Genomic DNA, 20,751 nt, shown 5'->3' on the forward strand with positions numbered 1-20,751 from the left:
GAATCTGGCTGAATGAAACCTTCAGGGAGAAACGTTTTCTTCTGGAAAAGGGAGCTACATCATCACTGCAATGCTTTGCAAAATTAAATTGATCTTCCAATTCCATCTGGGGATAAAGAAAAGAAAATAGTGGGGAAAAATCTCACAAACATTTCAATTTCTTCTTTTGAAACTGCTTTTTCTTTGGGGCATTTTAGAAATAGTTTCTTATATATTACAAGGCAAAGTGAATTGGTTCTGCTGAAGTAGAACATTTTGATGGATCTAAACCAATTTTCATTTCTTTATTGTATTTTGTGAGGAGACTTGCAATGTGGTCTGGAAACTTGCAGTGGTTTTAGATATTATTAAGAATCTTAAAAAAACCTTAACTTTCTGTGACTTTGAAAATCATGGAATTCCCTCTAAAATAGGATGTTGACTCTTTGTGCAGCCCAGCTCAGACCCTTTATATTTCTTACAAAATGTATTCCATCCTTACTGGCAGAGCAGGGTGGATCTGAGGAGATTGCAGACTTCTCTGTTCTGTGGCATAGAAGAAAACTTAGGAAAAAGTAATTTTATCTCAAGGCCATATTTCTGTCCAAGTACATTTTTTTTTATTATGTCTCCTTTTAAACAAACTTTTTTTTTTTTTTTAAGTCAAGTTAATTCAGAAAAAAAAAATGACATTTAGGAGAACAGTAAGATATTTTGACTGAAAATGTTAACATGACCTATTTTGACTTTGCCTTTTTGGACTTTTAGCCTACATTGCCTTTTTTTGTTTGGTTGATTTTTCCATCCTAGTGAAACATTTATCCAAATCTAGGGATAAAATGGAAGTGGGACTGACCCACCATGGTGAATGAAGAGGAATACAGGTGGGAACATGGCTGGGTTCTTCCATAAAAGATCTGGGGAGTAACAGAGGAGGCAACATCATCAAAGCCAAGGAAGGCTGATATCAGGGTGTTTGAGTCCTACTTTCTCATCAGCCCACAGAGCTGTCTTACTTCACTGTCTCACTTCTCCTCCCCCAGGGGATCCAGTACTTGATTGAGCACAAGGTATTGTCCTCAAACCTGCAGGAGATTGCCAAATTCCTCCACAATGGTGAAGGCCTGAACAAGACAGCCATTGGGGACTACCTGGGTGGGAGGTGAGCAACTCAGCCTGGATGAGGAGGCCCTGTCCTGCCTGGCCCCTCTCAACTACCATTTTAGATGATCCCTGGCAGACTGCAGTCAGGTGCCAAGACTGAAGATACCTCAAACTGCAGTGGGCTAGGTGGTCAGTACACCCGGGGCGGGGGGCCTTTGGACTGTGGCCAAGGCTGGCTGTATGGGCTACTTTTCCTCCTGCCCGTAATGGAGTCAGTATTCCCAGACTAGAATGTACATCTTGGCTTCTTCTTGGTCACATAGGAAGTGGAGGCTGGGATGGACTCAGGTTGCATGTTGTCACATGAAAGGGCATCCAAACTGAGTAGGGTAAAGGTTCTTTTCTGACTTTTTTCCTTCTACCCTCTCCCAGGGACCCCACAAACATTCAGATCCTCCAAGCTTTTGTGGCCTGTCACCAGTTTGCCAACCTCAACCTGGTGCAAGCACTGAGGTGAGTAAGTATGCAGGACACAGGTGATGGAGCAGAAGCCAGCTCAGTCTCTGGGTCTTACCACCCAGGAAGGTTGTGTAGCCCTGCTGGGCTGAGATGGGGCTTCCCAAGGCCCTGCTGCATGTGTTGACTCCAAGACTGTTGCTCTCTGAGATGTTAACATCTCTTCCTGGGGGAACTCTTCCGTGGTCCCTCGACTGGACTGGCCACACGCAGAGAGAAAAGACGGGAAAAGCAAAGCGGGCTTCAATGACTGGGGAGTGGGGCAAGTTATTTTTTGCACCAAAAAACATGTCTGTCCACAGTGCCCGTTATGTCAGAGACAAAGTGAGTCTCTCTTAGGGCACTCTGTTCTCTTATAGTCCAGCCTTCTGGCAGGGCTCTTTCTCTTGAGGTCTCTGCTGCTTTTCAGGGCACTCATTAGGGAAGAGGAGCCATGGTTTCCATGTTGCTCAATTATGCTTTCTGGGTTTAGGGTGTTTGAGGTTTATGAGCCCAGGCAATTTTTTGAGAGAGGAGCAGAGCTCCTGCTTCATGCGCTGAGTTGTCTCTCCAGTGTGATGGGATGACTTTTATTTTCATGGTGTCCCATGGTTTGAGGGAAAGGATAAATGTCCCTTGCACTCAATCTGACTAACTCTCTGGCATGCTGGTCCTGATAGGCAGTTCCTATGGAGCTTCCGCCTGCCTGGAGAAGCGCAGAAGATTGACCGGATGATGGAGGCCTTTGCCAGCTGGTACTGCAAGTGTAATCCAGGAGTGTTCCAGTCCACAGGTAGTTACAAGGAGAAGACAGGCTTTCAAGCTGAGCACTGCTGTTTGCTAGGGAGAGGAGCCTTCCTTTTCCATTCACAAAGCACAGAGGGCATCACTTGGAAGTGCAGATGTTTCCCCTTAAGCTGAAGGAGGCAGCCGAGCCCCTGTGAAGCTTTTGTGAAGCTTTTGAATAGTCTGAGGGTCTTCAGCTCTCCTTTTGCTACTATGCTGCAGTCCATCCCCACAGGCAATGGACTTGAGAAGTGCTGCCAGCCTCTATACCTCATTGTAGCAAGGATGGCACTGGCAGACATAGGTCATAGAAACTTTCCTGCTGGCAGAGGCATTATCAGACCAGGTCTACCCAACTTGCCCCATTACCCTGAGAGGATGGCATCACCTCCATCACAGGAGATCAACCCTTGTCCCTCTTTCTCCTAGCAGAGAGAATATCTCCCTTTCCCTCCTACAGCTGAGAGGATGACACTGTTCTCTGCTGCCTGGAAACCAAGCCACCTGTAAGGATATGGATTGATCTGCCCTCTAACACGTCACTTATCCTGGTTTTCTTTCTCATTGCCAGATACCTGTTATATACTCTCCTTCTCTATCATCATGCTCAACACCAGTCTGCACAACCCCAATGTGAAAGACAAACCCCCCTTTGAAACATTTGTATCCATCAACAGAGGCATTGACAATGGGGGGGACCTGCCAGAAGAGCTCTTAAAGGTAAGAAGACCTGCCATTTTCTCATCAGTCCCTCTTTTCCCCTCTGGCTTGGGGTCCACCAAGAAGCAAAGGTCCACAGGTCTCAGTGTAATACAGGTCTGTTGACCTTCTGCCATACAAGGGGAAGGGCTACACGAGGAAAGAGGGCAGTATGTAGAAAAGCAAAGCTGGAAAATGTGGAAACTGCTTTGGAGAGGTGCTGCATATGTGCTTGTTGGTGAGGACATGGACCAAGAGAGATGGGGCTGGAGGCTTTCAGGGAATAGTAGTATTGGTTTAAGAAAGTTTGTGCTTTTAAGTGTGTCCGTGTGAGACTGGAACAGGTATTATAACTGTGTGAGAGAGGAAGGCATGAGCTGTGGGTGTCTGTGTGTCACATAGGTATAAGGTTGTGTGAACGGGGCACCCACATCTGTGGGAGGTAGTTGAGTGCCTGACTCTTTTGGCCAGCTTTGAAAGTCCTAGCCCCCAGGAGGACTGTCTTGTTTCTTGTGTGTCTCTCTGTGTGTCAGGCAATGTCACCCTGGCCCAGATTATGAATCCCTTTCCGTTGTTCATACCTAAATGTCTCAGCTGACCCCAGTGTTCATTCACATCAGTCAGGACACCAGTGCCTGACCTCTCTTACCCCAAGATATGCCTTTGAGTGAGTAGAACTAACAAGCACCAAACGAGTGTCAGGATCTCTTCCAGCATCTCTTCCAGCATCTGTAAAGCTCTCAGCAGGTTCATGTGTCTCTGATCCCAGAGTATGAAGATTCAGAGCAGGGGAGACAGAGTCAGGGGATGCATCCATCAACAAAGCTGAAGCTATCGTTTTCCCAAAGGCTCAGCAGGCATCGGACCTGCCCTATGAAGCCAGGTAGAGGTGGGCAGCCTGCCTAATGTGTTTAATTTTACCCAACCAACCTGGGGAAAACAGCTTGTGTCTTGTGTCAAAGAGGCTGCCTACACCCCACACTTGGGTTTGCTGAGCAGCATCCCCTCAGGGTAAAGGCTTTAGATTTTTCTCCAGTGTGTCATTTCTTTCCCGCAATTTGAGGGAAGTTTCAGGAGCCTGTAGGTTTGGTTTTTTTCTTGGCTTGGAATTTGTGTAATAAATGATGGCAAGTCCAATGATGTGAGCAACATTTTTGCATCCCTTGAAAGCTAGTAACCTGCCTCCCTGTCACTCTGCTGTTATGAATGTCAGCCACCCTTTGTGTGCCTCAGTGCAAAAGCCTTGGTTCTATGAAATGTGCCTCCTTGTGGACATGTAAGTGTGTGTGTTGGTCTCTACATACAAGTTCTCAACAGTGTTTGGCACCACCAGTCCAGAGCCTAAATGGGGCTGCAGTCTCTGTCATGTCGTGTCGTGTCCCCCCCAGTGCCACAGTACTACCCACAGTGGCACTTGTGTGACACCCTGGGTTTAGTCACTGAGGCCTCTCTTGGTAAGGATGCACACTTTTGTGCCTGTAACTTCCCAAACTGGGTGCCTTTTTTTTGACACAGGATGCAGAAAAGAGCTGGTGAGCCCCCTTGAGATGCTGTGAGATATAGACTGAGGACTGTTGTAGCCCCAGTGCTCCCCTCCCCATTCACCTGCCCTCCCCTGTGCGCACAGGGTGATGAACCAGATGGACTTAGGAGAGTTGTGTACTAGCTTTGTCAGAAATCTTTCTTTCTCTTTCCCTCTCTCTTTCCGCTTCCAACGTTCTGGGGCAGAATCTGTTTGAGAGCATAAAGAATGAGCCATTCTCCATTCCAGTGGATGACGGGAATGACCTCACACATACTTTCTTCAACCCTAGCCGTGAGGGCTGGCTCCTGAAACTAGGTAAGGGTGAGGATTCCTCTAGCTCCTCCGAATTCCCCACTTGCCTGCCTCCCACCACACATCTCCCTCGGGAGCGCACCAGCATCTCTGCGGTCCTTCCCTCCCCTCTGCTGCGGTGGGGTGAGGCTGACACCTGCTGTTGAAAGCAGCTGCCTGCCCTCTCCTCCCAGCTCCTGGAAGGCTCTGTCTGCTCGAAACGGGTCGCGGAAAGATAGCCCTCACCCTCCCCATTCCCAGCCCCATCAGAGCAAAACTGGCTCCCTGTGTGTGCGTGTCCACCCTATGGCATCACATCAGCAGTGAGCACCACGGTTGCCTCCCTGGGGCTGATCTACAGGGAGAGCTGGGAGGGTATGGCTGTGTGTGCAGGACTGGAGCTTGGAGGGGTGCAGTGGGGTGGGCAGGACGGCAAGATGTGTGACTAATGGCCTTTGACTTACTGCCTTTAGGAGGACGTGTGAAAACCTGGAAACGCCGTTGGTTCATTCTGACTGATAATTGCCTGTACTACTTTGAGTATACCACGGTAAAGGCTTAACTCCCATCCCAGTGGGGAAATTGTGTGGTGGGTGGTTATGAGCCTCTGAGGGGCCAGGAAGAAGCAGAGGGTGGGGGGCAACTCTTCCCTTCTACCCTGTGCTGCCAGCCAGACCTCTCTTCTCTGCTATGCTGTTTCCTTACCTCTGGTCTTGAGGAGGAGAGAGGCTGGACACTGCAGCTGTTGCTGTGATCTCCTGTAAACTAAGCTTCCTATTGTGTAAATGGAGGGGGTTTCCCCAGGCACACACTGCACTTGTCACCCCCACTAAGGTACATGTCTGGGAAATCAGAGAGGCTCTAAATAGTGTAGCTGTGGGGAGCATGTTGGGTGTTAATTCATGTTTCCTTGCCTTCAGGACAAAGAGCCTCTGGGCATTATCCCCCTGGAGAATCTATCAGTCCGGAAGGTGGATGATCCTAAAAAGCCAGTAAGCATCCATTGCTTGATACTCTGTCAGTGCAGGTTCTCAGGTGGTCAGAGGGAAGAAAGGGTCCCCACCTCCTACTTTTACCATGCTTTTCAGAGGGCAGCTGCCATTCCAAATTGCCTTGTGCCCCCATCTAAACATGACAGTATCTAAACATGATTGTATTTTACCAGGGAAGATCTGGTGTGAACAGAGAGCTGTCCTTTGGCTGGCTGTATTGTATGTTTTCGTGTGTGTGTGTGTGTGTGTGTTTAGGGGGGCACACAGCTGACTCCCTCCTCATTTTGCACCAGGAGATGTGGGTTCAGTTTCTCTCCCTGGGATTCTCCATAATGAGTTACAGAACATACAGACCAGACAGTGCTGTGGTGCTAGGAAACTTGCCCAGGAAGTGACACTCTTTGTCTGTGCATCTTTTGTTCATACCCACTCTTTTATGTGTCGTGTATGGCTCTGGGAAAAGTGCCTTCTGTCTGTGTGCTGGCAGGCAGAAGAGAGGACGCATCTACTTAAAAGGGGGAGAAATTTTCATTATGGAGCAGAGTGACAGATCCCAAAAGGTGTTTTCTGATAACTGTTGATGGTCTATCTATAAAGCCTGTTTTAGTGTCCAGTCCTTCACAGGAGGGGTGTATTTACCTAAGAGGGGTGGCCTGGAGATCTAACTTATAGGGGGGTTCTTGGGGTGGGGAAGGAAAGGCTCTTCTGCACTTCAGAGACAGAATGCTCTCCTTCCCTTTGGAAGGTCTCTGAGCCTGTCAACCATAGTTGAAGGCAGCATAGTCTCCTTGGTCCACCTGCCCTCCCCTACTGCTCCATTTCATTCCCTTTCTCACAGAACTGCTTTGAGCTCTTCAATCCTAACTGCAAAGGGCAGAAGATCAAAGCCTGCAAAACAGATGCGGATGGGAAAGTGGTTGAAGGCAAGCATCAGTCCTATAAGATCTCAGCAGTCACACCAGCAGAACGTGATGAATGGATTGAGGCAATAAGGTGAGAAAACCAGAACTGGAGGCCTGAGCTTGCCTTTGATCAGTCCCGGGGACAAATTGTTGTGCAGTTTATTCAGCCACCACAGCTTGAAAAAGGGGGTGGAAGAAAATGTTTGCAGTCTACCAACTGTAGTACCTCTTGATTTCAGAGTTTCAGGGTCTTTTCTGGAGAATCTCTAGCCACAGCTAAATTCTCTGCTGTGGGTATGCAGATCTCCAGTCCTATATTTTGGTGAGAGGTATCTCTGTGCAAGTTCAGTTAAGTTGCCTTTGCTGTTCTCCAGCATTAAATCTCTTACTTTTGTTCCCATTTCCTCTTATTTCCAGGACCAGTATAACACAGGATCCTTTCTATGATCTGGTCTCTGCCCGTAAGAAAAAGATTGCCAGCAAAAACTGAGCCCTGACCTGGGCACTGGCAGCAGGAAGATGTAGTTGTTGGACAGCTTCCCTCCCACACTGGGCTCTTCCAGTGAAGAAATTTGGGAGCATTGGTTCCCTCTGCCTCCCACTTGGCAGGAAGATGACTGACAGGACAACTTGCCAGATTTGCTTCTTCCCTTTCCAAACTGAAGGCAGAGGCACAGTGTGCAATCCACTGAGAACTGTCAGAACCATGGGCATGGTGTTTCTTATGTCCAAACTTAAAGGCTCAACAGCAACTGGCCTTTGGATTTTCCCATATAGCCCCAGGCATGTAAGACGGGATGTGAGAGGAGACAAGAATGTCTCCAGAATGCCTCTCCTGCCATCAAACCAGGCCTGGGTATTTTGCTGTGAGGAACCATGTAGATGCTCTCGGAGCATGGTTCAGTCTGTTGCAGAGCAGAAAAAGCACCAATGGTTTCTCTTCCATGAACAGAGATGTGTACTGGTTGTGGAGATGGGGCCACTGATACTAAGATCTCACTGTGAAATCAGAGGCCAAGGGAAGATAAGAAGCCCCCTGTCTGGAAGAGAGCCTTCCCTACCTCTTCCTATAGCTGAGAGGGCTGTAATCCTGGGAGGTCCCTGCTCTGTAACTGAGTCATAGGTTTTAAAACATTAAAGATGTTGGATAGAGAGATAAGGGGTAAATGAGTGTAGAGAGGCTGTGGGACCAGGGAAGTAGCTCTGAGTCTTTTGTCTCTCTGTTTTGAGACCCAGGGACCCCCTAGGGAAGTAATCCAAACACTAGCTCTCCTCCTGGCTGATGGCTCCCCAACAGAGGTTGCTTCCTTGTGCTGGCCCAGAGGCCCGGGCTGTGTATCTGAAAAGCCTGCAGCCAGAAGACATGAAAAACTGGAGGTGCATACACACCACACACACAAGTGCAAGTGCATACACACACACACACAGACATTCCCACCTTCAGACTGGTCATCTGGAGTCTGGGGGGGTTTTTTTGTCTCTTGTGTAAAGAAAGAAATAAAAGTGCCTGAAACAAACCAAAACTCAGTGTAACATGATAGTTTTAGTGATAAAAGCAGAGGAAGTGAGATAAGTGTCATGTTCCTGTGCCTAGCCAAGCAGCCTGGGCACCACCGCAGCTCTGCACTGCACCCGAAATGCAGGCGGGCTGAGCGCTGGCACAAGCCGGGCAGTGCGGGACGGAGGAGTAAAGGTGCAGGGAGCTGTAGCCCTGCAAACTGGGAACAGCACGGAGGCCAATGCCGGGGGCTCCAGAGGCAATTACACCTGCAGGGTTAAAGGACGTGGTAAGCTATTGCTGTTTCCTCTGTCACCTTTTGGATCTCTTCTAGCAAGCACTGGTGCTGCCTCAGTCTCTTGCATTTTTCCTTCCTGCAGAGGGCTGTATCTACCCGGCAATCTGCAGCAGGGCCAGCACAGCCTAATTATTCATTCTAGTTATTTTTGCCCAAGCCACAGGAATGCTGAATTAATTTCAAGAGGCAGGGAGTGTATCTCAGAGTTGAAGCACGTGCTTACCCTGGAGAAGAAACATGAAGGTTTTCTTCTGCTTGTGTCTGCAAATGTCTCCTGTGTTGAATCTTTTTGTTGCTGGTGTGATACAGGGTGAGTTTGCTGCCTGCTGCTCTAGAGTACATGTGCTCACACACACATTCACTCTTGCTTTGGGTTCAATGCAAGGAGGCAGGGTTGTGTCCAGAGGCAGGAGGAGAAGTCAGAATATGGTCCCTTGTCTTGTCAGTATCTCCAATATATGTAAGAGAAATATAAATACGCACTTGGTTGGTGAAAGGCGTCCCAGAAAGAGCCTAGGATTTGGGTGAGAAATATCTGTTCTAGTACCTCTCAGGCTCATGCTCTGTGTGACAAAAGCTAACAAAATGTAGCCTGGAGTCTCTCTTCTACACACAGTCTGATCTTGGGTGAGAAAATCCAGGCTAAGCCCTCCCTTGAGTTTACCTGGATCATTCCTATGACAGCAGGGTTTGTCCAAGCTCTTCCCAGTCCTTGCTCATCCCAAATCCTTGCAATTCTTTTCAGGCTGCCTATGTCCTTTCCCCTCCCTCTTTCCCTCAGATACCCATGCACTGCAGAGTAGATCTATTCCTAGCAGGGACATGGTAGGAAGGACAACTTCTGAGAGGCAAAACAATGCACAGAGACAGGCAATTTTGTAATTTCCATCCATCAAACTAACTACAAGAGTCAGGAGGAGATGGACCCTTTCCCTGACTCCAGTACAGAAAATTCACTTCCAAACTCCTTGCTATACCATGCCCCGATATCCTCAATGCCACAAACATAATGGTACCTGATGTTCCCCACCAGCAATGCAACATGTGCGCTCTCCAAGCAGTAGCCTTGACCTCATGCCTGCTGAATACCAATGTGTTTGGCATCGGCCAGGGTGTCTCAGGACAGGTCTATAAAACTTGACCGTCCAGCCATATTCATGTGCTTTAATAGCTGTGCTTGGAGCCCTCGCAAATTTATGATGGGAACAACTTCTGCAACTAGAATGGCACCACCAGGGAATGTGTTTCTGGCCACCGTCACACATTGCCTTTGCTGAGGGCAACTGCAGCACCGCACACATGAATGCATACACACATGAATGCATACACACAGACAACCCTTCAGGTAATAAATCTGACGGATTGCTATCTATCTGGTAGATGTGTCCCTCTTTCTCATCATAGGCAGTGTATGTGGCTCACACAGACATACACGCAGAAGACTGACACTTATTCCCTGCCTGCCTAAGGACTCCTGCACACACCCAGTAATTCGTTTTCATAATAAATGTCTGTCTATTTTCATAAAAGGGCTGGGAGGAGAATACCACAGATGTGTGGAACAGACCACATCACTGCATCCTGCCTCCTCCACGCTTCTTCCCTTCCTTCTGTCCCCTGTTTATCAGCTCCTTTTTGGAAGGCTAATACATTTTAAAAAGGCATTCTAGAAATTGTTTGTAGTGACAGAGATGGAGCAGCTGTGAGGAGAGCCAGCAGCCTTATTTAGTACAGCTTAGATATCTAGCAAAAGGTAGAGAAAATCATTGGGAGGTGGAGGGGAAACACAGTGTATGAATGGAGACAGACTGGGCTGAATTATGGATTCAAAGCCGATCAGGTGGTATGAATTGAACTTGTCTTTTTCCAGGGGGTGAATGCCCTTGGATAGGAGCTCATGAACAAATGGAAGCCTGTAGGAAGGCAAGACTCTGCAAGCAAGTTGGCCGGGAGTGGTGTTCGGTGGCAGGGTGGGAGCACCCATTTGATATGCTGTCCATTCCTGGCAAGCCTGAAACTGTTCAGCTGGTTATCACACACCTTTCAGTGCAAAGGGAAAATCAAGCAGCTCTTTTCTGCTAGCTAAACGGGGTTATCTGGAGTGGGACTGCTAGCCTTTAACTCTCTCTGTGGTACACACCTCAGCCCTCCACAGCAGTGCAGGGATTGCCACCAAGCGGGGTTGACAAGTTTGCCAGTTTGTACCATACATAAATCTGGAACACTAGAAGGCTATCACAAGGGCCTCAGAGGGATGGGAGCCAGCCTTCATACCCTCTGAGACTGGTCATTTGCGTGGAAAGAAGCACAGTCCTGCTGTATTGGAGCTGGTTTGAATGGTGCAGTCAGATTTGTGGGTCCAACAGGAGCAGTTCCTCCTGTCTCCCATCCCCTATGTAAGTTTGGTGGCTGAAAAGCAACTCGTTTCCTGCGGGGGGTGGGCGTGGGGGTGGCGGGGTGGGGTGGGAGTGGGGGGAGCCACTGTGGTACTTGCTCCCTCTTAAAACTTTCTTTGAATATGCATTTCACGAAGAAAGTCCATTGCACAAAGCCAGAGGGCACAATGGCTCTCAAAGACACCATGGTCCCTCTGCTGAGCCTTTTCTGGCTCATTTCTGTCTCCAGCCTGACAGAAGGCCAGGCTGGGAGGCTGGGGGAAGCCCAGGCAGACTGGGTTTGAGATCTGACCAGGCTTTCTTGGAGTGTGTGTCACATCTGCAGAGGCTCTGCTCTAAGTGCCTGCGACAGAGGCATGCAGCAGTCTCATCTTGCCATGCCATTTCCAATCCTGTCGCCTCCCTGCAATGAAGATGAATGTGACCTGTCCCAAGTTACCACATTCTTGTGTATGCGAGCCTGTATACAGACATCAGTTTCCTCCTGAAGGCTGGTGTTGTTGGGCTAACTGCAAGGAGGTTGTGTATAGCTGGACAGAGAGGGCTACAAGGGAAGAGTCACGGAGGGTGGAGGACTCTGGGTCTTGTGTGTGTTGTTGATGAAGAAGGATTTTCAGTGACAAGGACAGGGTTTTCACCTCAGCTCCAGAGCAGGAGCAGCACAAATGCTAGGAACAAGTGAGGTATCATCATGGTTTAACCCCAACTGGCAGCTAAGCACCACACAGCTGCTTGCTCACTCCCCCCCAGTGGGATGGGGGAGAGAATCAGAAGGGTAAAAGTGAGAAAACATGTGGGTTGAGATAAAGACAGTTTAATAGCTAAAGCAAAATCTGCGCATGCAAGCAAAGCAAAACAAGGAATTATTTCACCATGTTCCCATCAGCAGGCAGGTGTTCAGCCATCTCCAGGAAAGCAGGGCTTCAGCATGCGTAACAGTTACTTGGGAAGACAAACACAGTAAGTCCAAACGCCCCCCCCCCCCCGCCCCCACGCCCCCCTTCCTTCTTCTTCCCCCAGGTTTGTATGCTGAGCAAGAAGTCATATGGTATGGAATATCCCTTTGGTCACTTGGGGTCACCTGTCCCAAGTCATGTTCCCTCCCAACTTCTTGTGCATCTCCAGCCTGCTGGCTGGTGGAGCAGGGTGAGGGGCAGAAAAGGGTTGACTCGGTGTGCGTAAATAAATAAAATTAACACTATCCTAGCTAAAACCAGCACAGGTGCAACATCCCTTGAACAGCCTGCAACCTTTACTGCAGTCACCGTGTCACACCACCAAGGGGCACTCCATGCCACCACAGCTCTCCTCTTTCTGTGGGGCTGAAGAGTATTCGTCACTAGACACACCAGCCCAACACTTTAGGGAGAGAGTGGAGATGGTGTAAGGTGGCCATTACATCTGGGCCTTCAAGGCCACAGCAAGTGCAGGAAGAGGACCATATACCCTGCTAGCACAGCATGTCTTTGCTCCTCTGCCTTGCCGAATAAGTGGGGTTACATGTTCCTTTCTGCATGTCACACATACCTAAGCACATCTGCACATACACAGGTGCACACAGAGTCCACATGCTTCCCAGCCCAGTGCCTCTCCTTGCCTTCTTGCAGATGGGCCCTGGCAAAATGGTCTGTAAGGGAAGAAAGGAGATTGCAGAAGACCAGAGAAGGGCAGTCCCTGTAGGGCTGGACAGCAATCAGTGTGCAGGGAGAAGGAGGCATGACAGGCTGCAGTGAGGTCCACTCCTGCCCCATGGGGGCTACACTAGTGGAAACACAGCCCTTCACCTGGGACAGAATTTGAGGAAGGGCTGTGGTGGCTATGTTAAGGGACATTGCAAGGTGAGGCATTTAACAGTCCCCTCTTCCTTCCGAGGTACTAGGCTGACCTTAAGGGACCTACAGAAAAGACATTTTGTGCTGCCTCTTTAACTATGGTGGGTGACAGCAAGGTTCCTGGGGTTGGCTGAAGAGGTGGTGATTTGTGCAATTAATGTCTAATCAATTCTATGAATATTTATTGCTAGTCAGCAAGCTCCTGAGTGACAGTGAAGCCCCATCTGATTTGAATCCCATTCACAGGTAAACCAGAGCCTCCTTTGGGGTTCACGGGCTTTCCACTGGGGCAAAAGTATAACCGTCCTGGTGCACATGGGAGGCACATGTGTAATGTGCACACAGAAAATTGTATTCAATCCTTCTTGGGGGGAGAAAAAACTGAGGTTTTAAAATTGATGTGTTCAGAAGAGACACCTTGAAATAGTCTGATACATTAACAAGCTTAACCCATGACTGAGTTTGAGCTTGTTTCTTTGTTGGAGTTTTTGTGTGTGTGTGTGCTCTTTCGTTTATCTTCTATTGCAACATGGGAGAGAAAATAAAAGGGAGAGGAGTATAAACTCCTGAAACTGTTTGAAAAGTTACATAACAGTCAGGAATTTCTTGAAGCTTGTAATTGACCCTTCCCCCAATGTGGCATAAAGTGTGCATAAAGCTAGTATCTCATTTCCTCAAGAAATAGTATTTTGGGGACTCTGTCATCATCAGAAATGTGATGCTTCTCAACTTTGCCCAAATTCATGCTCCTTTCCAAAATCCCCCATTCACACCCTTTACTTCACTCCTGCTCTAATCCTTTCACCTCACATCTGTCTCTGGCTTCTCTTTCCCATCCTTCTGCCCTCTGTGCTTTGCTCATCCCTCTCCACAAACTTGCCATTGTCGTCTCACCTGCAACAAATCCCCCTTTTCTTTTTCCTGATGGGGGATGCTGCCTTTCCTGCCCTCCTGCTCCCTGGACAGACTCAGTCTGCTTTGGCAGAGCTCTGGGAAAACACCCCATTATTGGTGGAAAGTGAGTTGTTAAACCTCTCTTCAGCTCCTGCTGCTCACCTGCAGCTTAAGTTTATGCTGGCAATGCTCCCAAAAGCCTGTTATTACCTAAATGAAAAAGATACACAGCCCTCCCTGAGAACGAAGAGACACAGATAACAGTGATTTGCCAGTTGCCTGCTGCCTTTTGACTGGTAAAAACACCCCAAATTCCAGCAGGGCTTCCAGGACCAGCCCTCAGTGGAGGGAGAGGGACAGAGACAGCTTTGCATGTTTTCATTTTCTGCACAGAAAGGATCCTGTGGCTTTTGGTGGCAGGGTGAGGTAAGATCCTCTGAATTTGCACCACATATATCCCTTTCCTCTCATGTGATTATGCTTGGCCTTGAGAAGATACAGGACTGGGAAAATACAAAATGGGGAGCCAATAATAGACCCAGAATAAACAGCAAGCTATCAGGGGAAGGAAGAGAAGGGAGGGTTGGCAAGCCTGAAATCATGATCATGGTGTACAAGGGCTCTGTTGTGCAGAGCTCTGTTTTCCATGCTGCAGCCCTTGACTTTCCTCACCAGCTGCGCTACTGTGCTCTGGAGCTGTGATTTCAATATCCAGGAGCTAATGGGCTGCTTGGCCTCCACGCCAGAGGGCATTCAGCAGGAGAAAGTGCTTCACACACAAAGAGGCTAGAGGGACTTTCAGGGAAGCAGTGGAAAGGGAGAGGGGGGAGCAAGCAGCTCAGAGCCATGTGCTATGGGGAAGAAGTGCACTGAGAGGTTCCTGGAAATGCCAGCTGGCCCTAAACCCCAGACATGCACAGCTTTACCTCTCATGGCTTTGTGTCCCTATAGTGATGCCTTTACTCTGATGCAGTTCATGTAATGGTACACAACACATTGGTGTGTGTAGACAGCCAGAAGTTAACCAATGGTAGACAACCAGTAATGCGTGGTGTCCCTATCCTGGTACCAATATTCTTTAATATCTTCATTAATGTCACAGACAGTGGGATTGAGTACACCCGCAGCAAGTTGCCGGATGACAACAAGCTGAGTGGTGCAGCTGACACGCTAGTGGGAAGGGATGCCATCCAGCGGGACCTTGACAGGCTTGAGAAGTGGCCCCATGTAAGCATCATGAATTTCAGCAAGGCCAAGTGCAAGGTCTTGTACCTGGGTTGCAGCAAACCCAAATAACAATACAGACTGGGTAAATGGTTTAAGAACCACACTGCAGAGAAGGACTTGGAGATACTGGTGGATGAAAAGTTGAACATGAGCTGGCAATGTGAGCTTGCAGCCCAGGAAGCCAATCGTATCCTGGGCTGCATAAAAAGAAGAGTGGCCAGCAGGTTGGGGGAGCTGATTCTGCCTCTCTGCTCTTGTGAGACCTCACCTGCAGTGTCCAGCTCTGTGGCCCTGAGCACAAGAAGGACATGGACCCATTCAAGTGGGTCCAGAGGAGGCCCACAAAAATGGTCAAAGGGCTGGAACACCTCTGCTATGAAGAAAGGTTGAGAGAGTTGTGGCTGCTCAGCCTGGAGAAGGCTCTGGGGAGACCTAATTGCAGCCTTTCAATACTTAAAGGGGGTTTATAAGAAAGACCGAGAAAGACTTTTTACCAAGGCCTGCAGTGACAGGACAAGGGGCAGTAGTTTTACACTGAAAGAGGGTAGATTCAGATTGGACATAAGGAAGAAGGTTTTTTACAATGAGGGTGGTGAGACATTGGCACAGGTTGCCCAAAGAAATTGTGAAGGGCCCATCACTAGAAGCGTTCAAGATCAGGTTGGACAGGGCTTTGAGCAACCTGAACTAGTGAAAGATGTCCCTGGGCATGGCAGGGAGGGTGGACCAGATGATCTTTAAAGGTCCCTCCCAATCCAAACCATTCTATGATTCTCTGAATACATGCATATACATACACAGTCTTTTCACTACAGCACCTTCTTATATCCATTTACCATTCAACCACATCTCACCTTTCCCAAGCTAGACCAAAATATCACCAATTTCCCTAAACATAAGACTGGAATTCAAAAAAATCACAAGATTTTTTTTGAATGTCCAAGAGACACTTGCCTAGTTGTATTTTGAGGATATTTTGTCCCTCTGGAGAAAAGAAAGAAATTTGCTTCCCTCCTTCCTTTTCGTATTTGATATGAGAATTGAAATTGTCTTTTGATTCCCCTGACTCTAGGTGCTGAGGCTTTCAGGAAATTACTAAGTATCATGATGCTTAGGACAAAATGGTGAGAATCTGCATAATTTCCACGCACTCCTTTCATCAGGCTGTAAGGTGTGCTCTTACACTCCATCTCCTCCCAAATGCTTGCCCTCCTGTGTTCCCCAGCACCTGAGCAAAACATCTATGTACCCCCTGCAACTCTGCTTAGTCCTTTGCAATCACACACAGAAAATACCTTGTTGTTTTATTTTTTTAAGGAAGGCAGATATTCATCTTGCCACAGGGTAAGATACAGAGCCTCTTCCCAGCTTTCCCACAGACACCTCCATGATTCCCAGCTTTGCTCCAGACTCCTCCACAATGCCTCCTCCCCAAATTCATCAAGGAAGCAGATGTAGCATGTACCCTTAGGACAACCAAGAACTCAGAAAGTATTAAAAAGTGTTCATCATGCTGCTAAAAGACCCTGTGTCATTCAGTCTGATCAGGAGAAAGCAAGGCTACCATTTTCACAACAAATCCCTGCACTTCTGCAGCCCACAGCTCAACCTGCTTCTGAAAACCCTCCAGCCCTTCAGCTGTGGGATACTGTCCAGCTACGCTGTTATGCTCCGGGCAGCTCCCCTCCTTCCAGAGCCAGGCTTGTTGGCCTGAGCAGCCAACACCCAAAGCTGTAGGTGAAACCACAAGATTCCGGTAACCTTCAGCAAACCCATGGGGTCTTTGCTGTAGGGGAGGAAGGAGAGGAAGGAAAACTTTGTCTTCTAGGCAGGTTTGGGAGCTACTGCATATTTCCTCTCCCCTTCCCAGAGCAGGCAGGCTGCCTCTGTGAGCTGGGAATTGCTAAGAGATTGAAAACCTGTTGCTGTGAATTTCAGAGATGCCTGGCAGGGGCAGCTGGAGCAACGAAGGGATCAGTGTATTAAACGCACCATAGAAAAGCCATAATGGGATTTTACATGCTGCTGCGACCAGAATACCCAAACCAGCTCAGCATCTTGCCTCATCGGGCATGTTTTCAATACCTCTTTCTTGCTCCAGTCCCTCTCCCTCTACCTGTAGTTCATGTCCCAGCCCTAAGGCTTCAAAAGAATGTCTATTTGTAGAGGAGGAAGGGAGGCTTTACCCCTTAGACCCACCCAAGTCTCATAGCCTTGTTGGCTTCTTCCTCTGTTCCTTTTAGGAATGTGATAAACATCATTTATAGGCGGGAATATGTCAGCAGCGAAGGGGAGAGAGCAGAATTGCTCCCTAGGAAGAAAGAGGAAGAAAGTGAGCTTCTGGGGAGGTGGGTCATGTATGTGGAAAGGAGGCTTGGGAAGAGACAGGTCAAATGACAAATGTGACATGAACGAAGAGCACAGAGGAAAACTGGGAGATGGGTGCCCAGGGAAAAAGCTGGGAAGGGTTTGGGGGAGGAATGCCTTCCGAATAAGGAGAGTGTGGAAAGGGGTCCAGGAGGAAGTATGTAGGGGATGGAGCTGTGACAGGGCAGGCACTGGGTCTGAACAGAGGTTTGCAGTCTGTGGCCAGGGGAGTGCAGGGGTGTGTGCATGCCTTTAGAGGGGATATCTGCAAAACAGTCTGGGTAAATTTCTCTTAGAAAAAGCCACTTTGTAATCAGGAAGCTGGGATTTGCTCTGCTGGTTCTGCCTCCCCTCTGCAAACCATTTAAGAGAGTTCATCTTGTTAAATCCTCTCCCCTGGAGGAGATGAGGAGGTCAGATGCCTTCTGGGGGATAGCCACTTAGCAAAACTGTTTCCCTACTGCGCAGAGACCCTAATCCCCGTGCCTCCTTCCCCTGTTCAGTCTGTAATACCTAGAAGGAAGAAAACAAGATGAGAAATAAGGGCTGATGTAAGAGTGAACCCTCCTTCCATCTTGCATGACACTCCAAGGCTGTGTGCATCCACCCTAGACTGACTATGCCACCTGACCAGCTCTGCAGCTGCCCAGAAGAGATGAGGTCTAGGAAGACCTGGGGCTCCCTCCCAAAGCCTGTGGCCTGGTTAGCTCACAGGCACCCAAATCTGTTTGTGAGACCCAGACTTTGCAGCAGGGGGAACATAGAGGGCAAATGCCTGAGATCCCTATGCATCAGGGAGACAAGAAGTAGTGGCAGGGCTTGCACAACTGAGGACAAGCCTGATTAATACATCTCTTTCTGTCTTACTCTCTCAGTGTGTTTTGGTTCAGGAGACGTCAGGCACTGCAGGTGTATCTGTCCCACAGAGCTGACTTTGGGGTGCAGCTCAGGGGTTGGGGAGCATGCTTAGACCTGGAGTATGGGTCTGCTTAGAGCCCAGGATGGAAAAGAGGAATGCGGACAAGAGTAGAACCAAAAGAGATTAGCAAGGATAAACAAATGAAGGAAAAAGTGAAAAGAAAGCAGGTAGATCCTCAGAGAGAGGCACCAGGGCAGCCTGTGTTCACATTTATCCAGTGGTGTTGCTGTGGACTCTCCCCTTGCCTGATCATTTTAGCCTGAACATGTAGTGGCCATTCATCAGAGCATAGAATATGAGGCAGGAGGAAATCACTTCATTATCAAGAGAGGTTTTGACTGCCAGGAGGAATTAGGGCCCAACAGCCCCTTCAGAAACACTCTTAAAAGAGAAAAGGATTTTTCACTCCTTTACCTCTTGAGCACCTGAAGGCCAAGACTTCACCTTGAATTAGAGGCAATGAATTCACCTGTGAAGAGCTGAGCTTCAAACCTCCCGGTGTTGCTGGGGGTTAGCTATTTCAACTTTACCTTTTCCTTATGTTGCCTTTATAAAGTGGGACATTATACTGGAGTAACCCTTTCATTTCTCCCTGGGTTGCCTCATCTACTGAGCTGCAGGCTCTTTGGGGTAAGGCAGGTGCTACAGCCGCAGTGCCTGCGTGCAATGACCCTGCTATTCTTGTTGGGGCTACTGGGGATAACCCTAATACACATACCTGAGAGGGTGGACTGCAGACTCACATATATCTTCTTTATCATAATGACAGTCACAATTTGATTCATTTTCTGGAGAACCTGACTCCTACTCATAAGTACTTTCCTTCCTATTTCCCCCTTGTGTTTCCACTCTTCCGAGATTTTGCCCTCTCCCTCTTTCTGTGATTACTCCTTACCTCTCTCCTGAGTGTGTGCTTGTGCTTGGCTGGCTCCTGGCCAGTGTGGCTCTCCTTCACTGCCATGAGAAGGTAGGCAGGGACAGTAGGAAGGAACTGTCAGGCTGCCTCTGGGGACCCTCTCTGCCACACTGATTTGGTTTATCTGACATCAAGATGTATGCCCCAAAGCCCATCTGACCCCAGGGCTTGGCCATTGTGACAGAGTTGGAACTAGCCTCCATCCCTCTCCAGCCCCCTCAACCCAACATACAAGCCTGAGTGGAAGCGAAAGAGATGTGAATAAGGGATGATTTGTTGGTGTCAACAACTTAGAAATTTGGAGTATTTAGGGTGGCCACCTCTGACACAGTGGGCATTAGCACAAGGCAGGTGTGAAACATTTCTGTGCACACTGTTCCTTTCTAGCCCAGCAGAAGCCAGGAAGGTACCTGAAGGTTTGCTCTTCAGCTGTGAGTAAGCTTGCAAGGAAAACCGCATTGCTTGGGTCACTGACAACTTGGCTGGCCAGAGCCCCAGGGCCAATGCTCCCCAGCTGGCTGGGTAACAAGATCATCCATCTCCAGTGCTGGCAGCGTGGAAGCCAGCCACTTGGCAAAAACATGGATCAAATCATAACACAGCCAAGGAAAACCTGGGAGGGAGGTAACTCTGTCAAGCCAGGCTGTGGTTGCTTAGCAGTAGAAGGACAAATCTCAGTTGGATCTCTTCTTTGGCACCCTGGAGGGTAACACCTGGGTATGAATAGATGAGGGTGAAACCTAGTGTCACTAAGAGCAGGAGAGCATTGGGGCATCATACTTACACCTTCACTAACCTTCCCTCCCAGCACTCAAATCAGACATCTGTTGTCCCCACCTCTATGCCAAAAAACCCTACCACGTATACAAGGGGAGGGCAGAGCAGATTAAGGGGAGTGGATGGAACTAGTAAAGGGTACAGTGCTCCACTTCTCCCTAAATGCTCTTTTCTTTCCCTTTTTCCTTTTGGTACCCCATGTGCAGTGGTCTCCCATCTGCTTAGTGAGGAAAGGCAGGTGAATCCCTTCCTTTCACCATCTCTTCCAGAAGGTCTCTAAGGGCTGGGGAAAGACAGTATCTCATTCGCCAGTACTCTGCCACAGAGCAGAGAGGCAAGTCATACCTGGCTGAGGATGGTACTGCTACCAGAACAGGCTGGAAAGACCCAAACCCCAGGACTCCAGCCAGCAGTCAGCCACTCCTGCCATGTCTCCACCTCACTCCACTCCATGGGGAAGTGGGATATCCCTCTTTTCCTTTGAGGGATGAATGTGTCCCCCTTTGTGCTTCTCAAGGAAAAGGCACCACTGGGCATAGAGGAGGAGAGCAGATCTGTGTGGGTGTTAGAGAATGGCTTCTCACCTGGAAATATGCCTGCTGTTAGCAAGGAGCATTGCATAGGATTGTCATCATGAGATGTGGAGTCACAGGAGTAAGGTCCCTGACAAGAGAAAAGGGCAACCCCGTACTCAGCACGTACATTCTGTTGGCCCTAATTTCTCCTCTGCTCTGGGCTCTGTGTGCCAGGATGAGATGCATCAGGAGAGGTACCATTTTGCTAAATCTTGAAGCTGACACTTCTAATATCCATTAGTGTTGCTACTCTGCCAGAGAGCATTAGCTGAGATACAC

The 20,751-nt window shown here is 48.6% G+C and overlaps 1 protein-coding gene across 8 annotated transcripts in view; it reads left to right on the forward strand.

Moving 5' to 3' along the window:
- CYTH4 (cytohesin 4) overlaps window positions 1-20,751 on the forward strand; it is a 35,518-nt gene that overhangs the window by 10,161 nt on the left and 4,606 nt on the right. For 2 of the 8 annotated variants that reach the window (XR_013929018.1, XR_013929019.1), the window contains exons 5-13: window positions 1,023-1,141; window positions 1,516-1,596; window positions 2,259-2,371; window positions 2,936-3,084; window positions 4,792-4,903; window positions 5,353-5,429; window positions 5,800-5,871; window positions 6,710-6,864; window positions 7,191-10,965. Coding sequence is in view for 1 of the 8 variants with exons in the window: in XM_080392971.1 (XP_080249097.1) it covers window positions 1,023-1,141; window positions 1,516-1,596; window positions 2,259-2,371; window positions 2,936-3,084; window positions 4,792-4,903; window positions 5,353-5,429; window positions 5,800-5,871; window positions 6,710-6,864; window positions 7,191-7,263 (951 nt within the window). In the remaining 7 variants the exon portion in view is untranslated. Of the gene's footprint in view, window positions 1-1,022; window positions 1,142-1,515; window positions 1,597-2,258; window positions 2,372-2,935; window positions 3,085-4,791; window positions 4,904-5,352; window positions 5,430-5,799; window positions 5,872-6,709; window positions 6,865-7,190; window positions 13,361-20,751 lie in introns of those variants that run through there. The other 6 variants (XR_013929023.1, XR_013929024.1, XR_013929020.1 and 3 more) reach the window with 5 other exon arrangements.

This window comes from Falco punctatus (assembly GCF_963210335.1).
Source record: "Falco punctatus genome assembly, chromosome: 6".
NCBI classification, from domain to species: Eukaryota; Metazoa; Chordata; class Aves; order Falconiformes; family Falconidae; genus Falco; species Falco punctatus.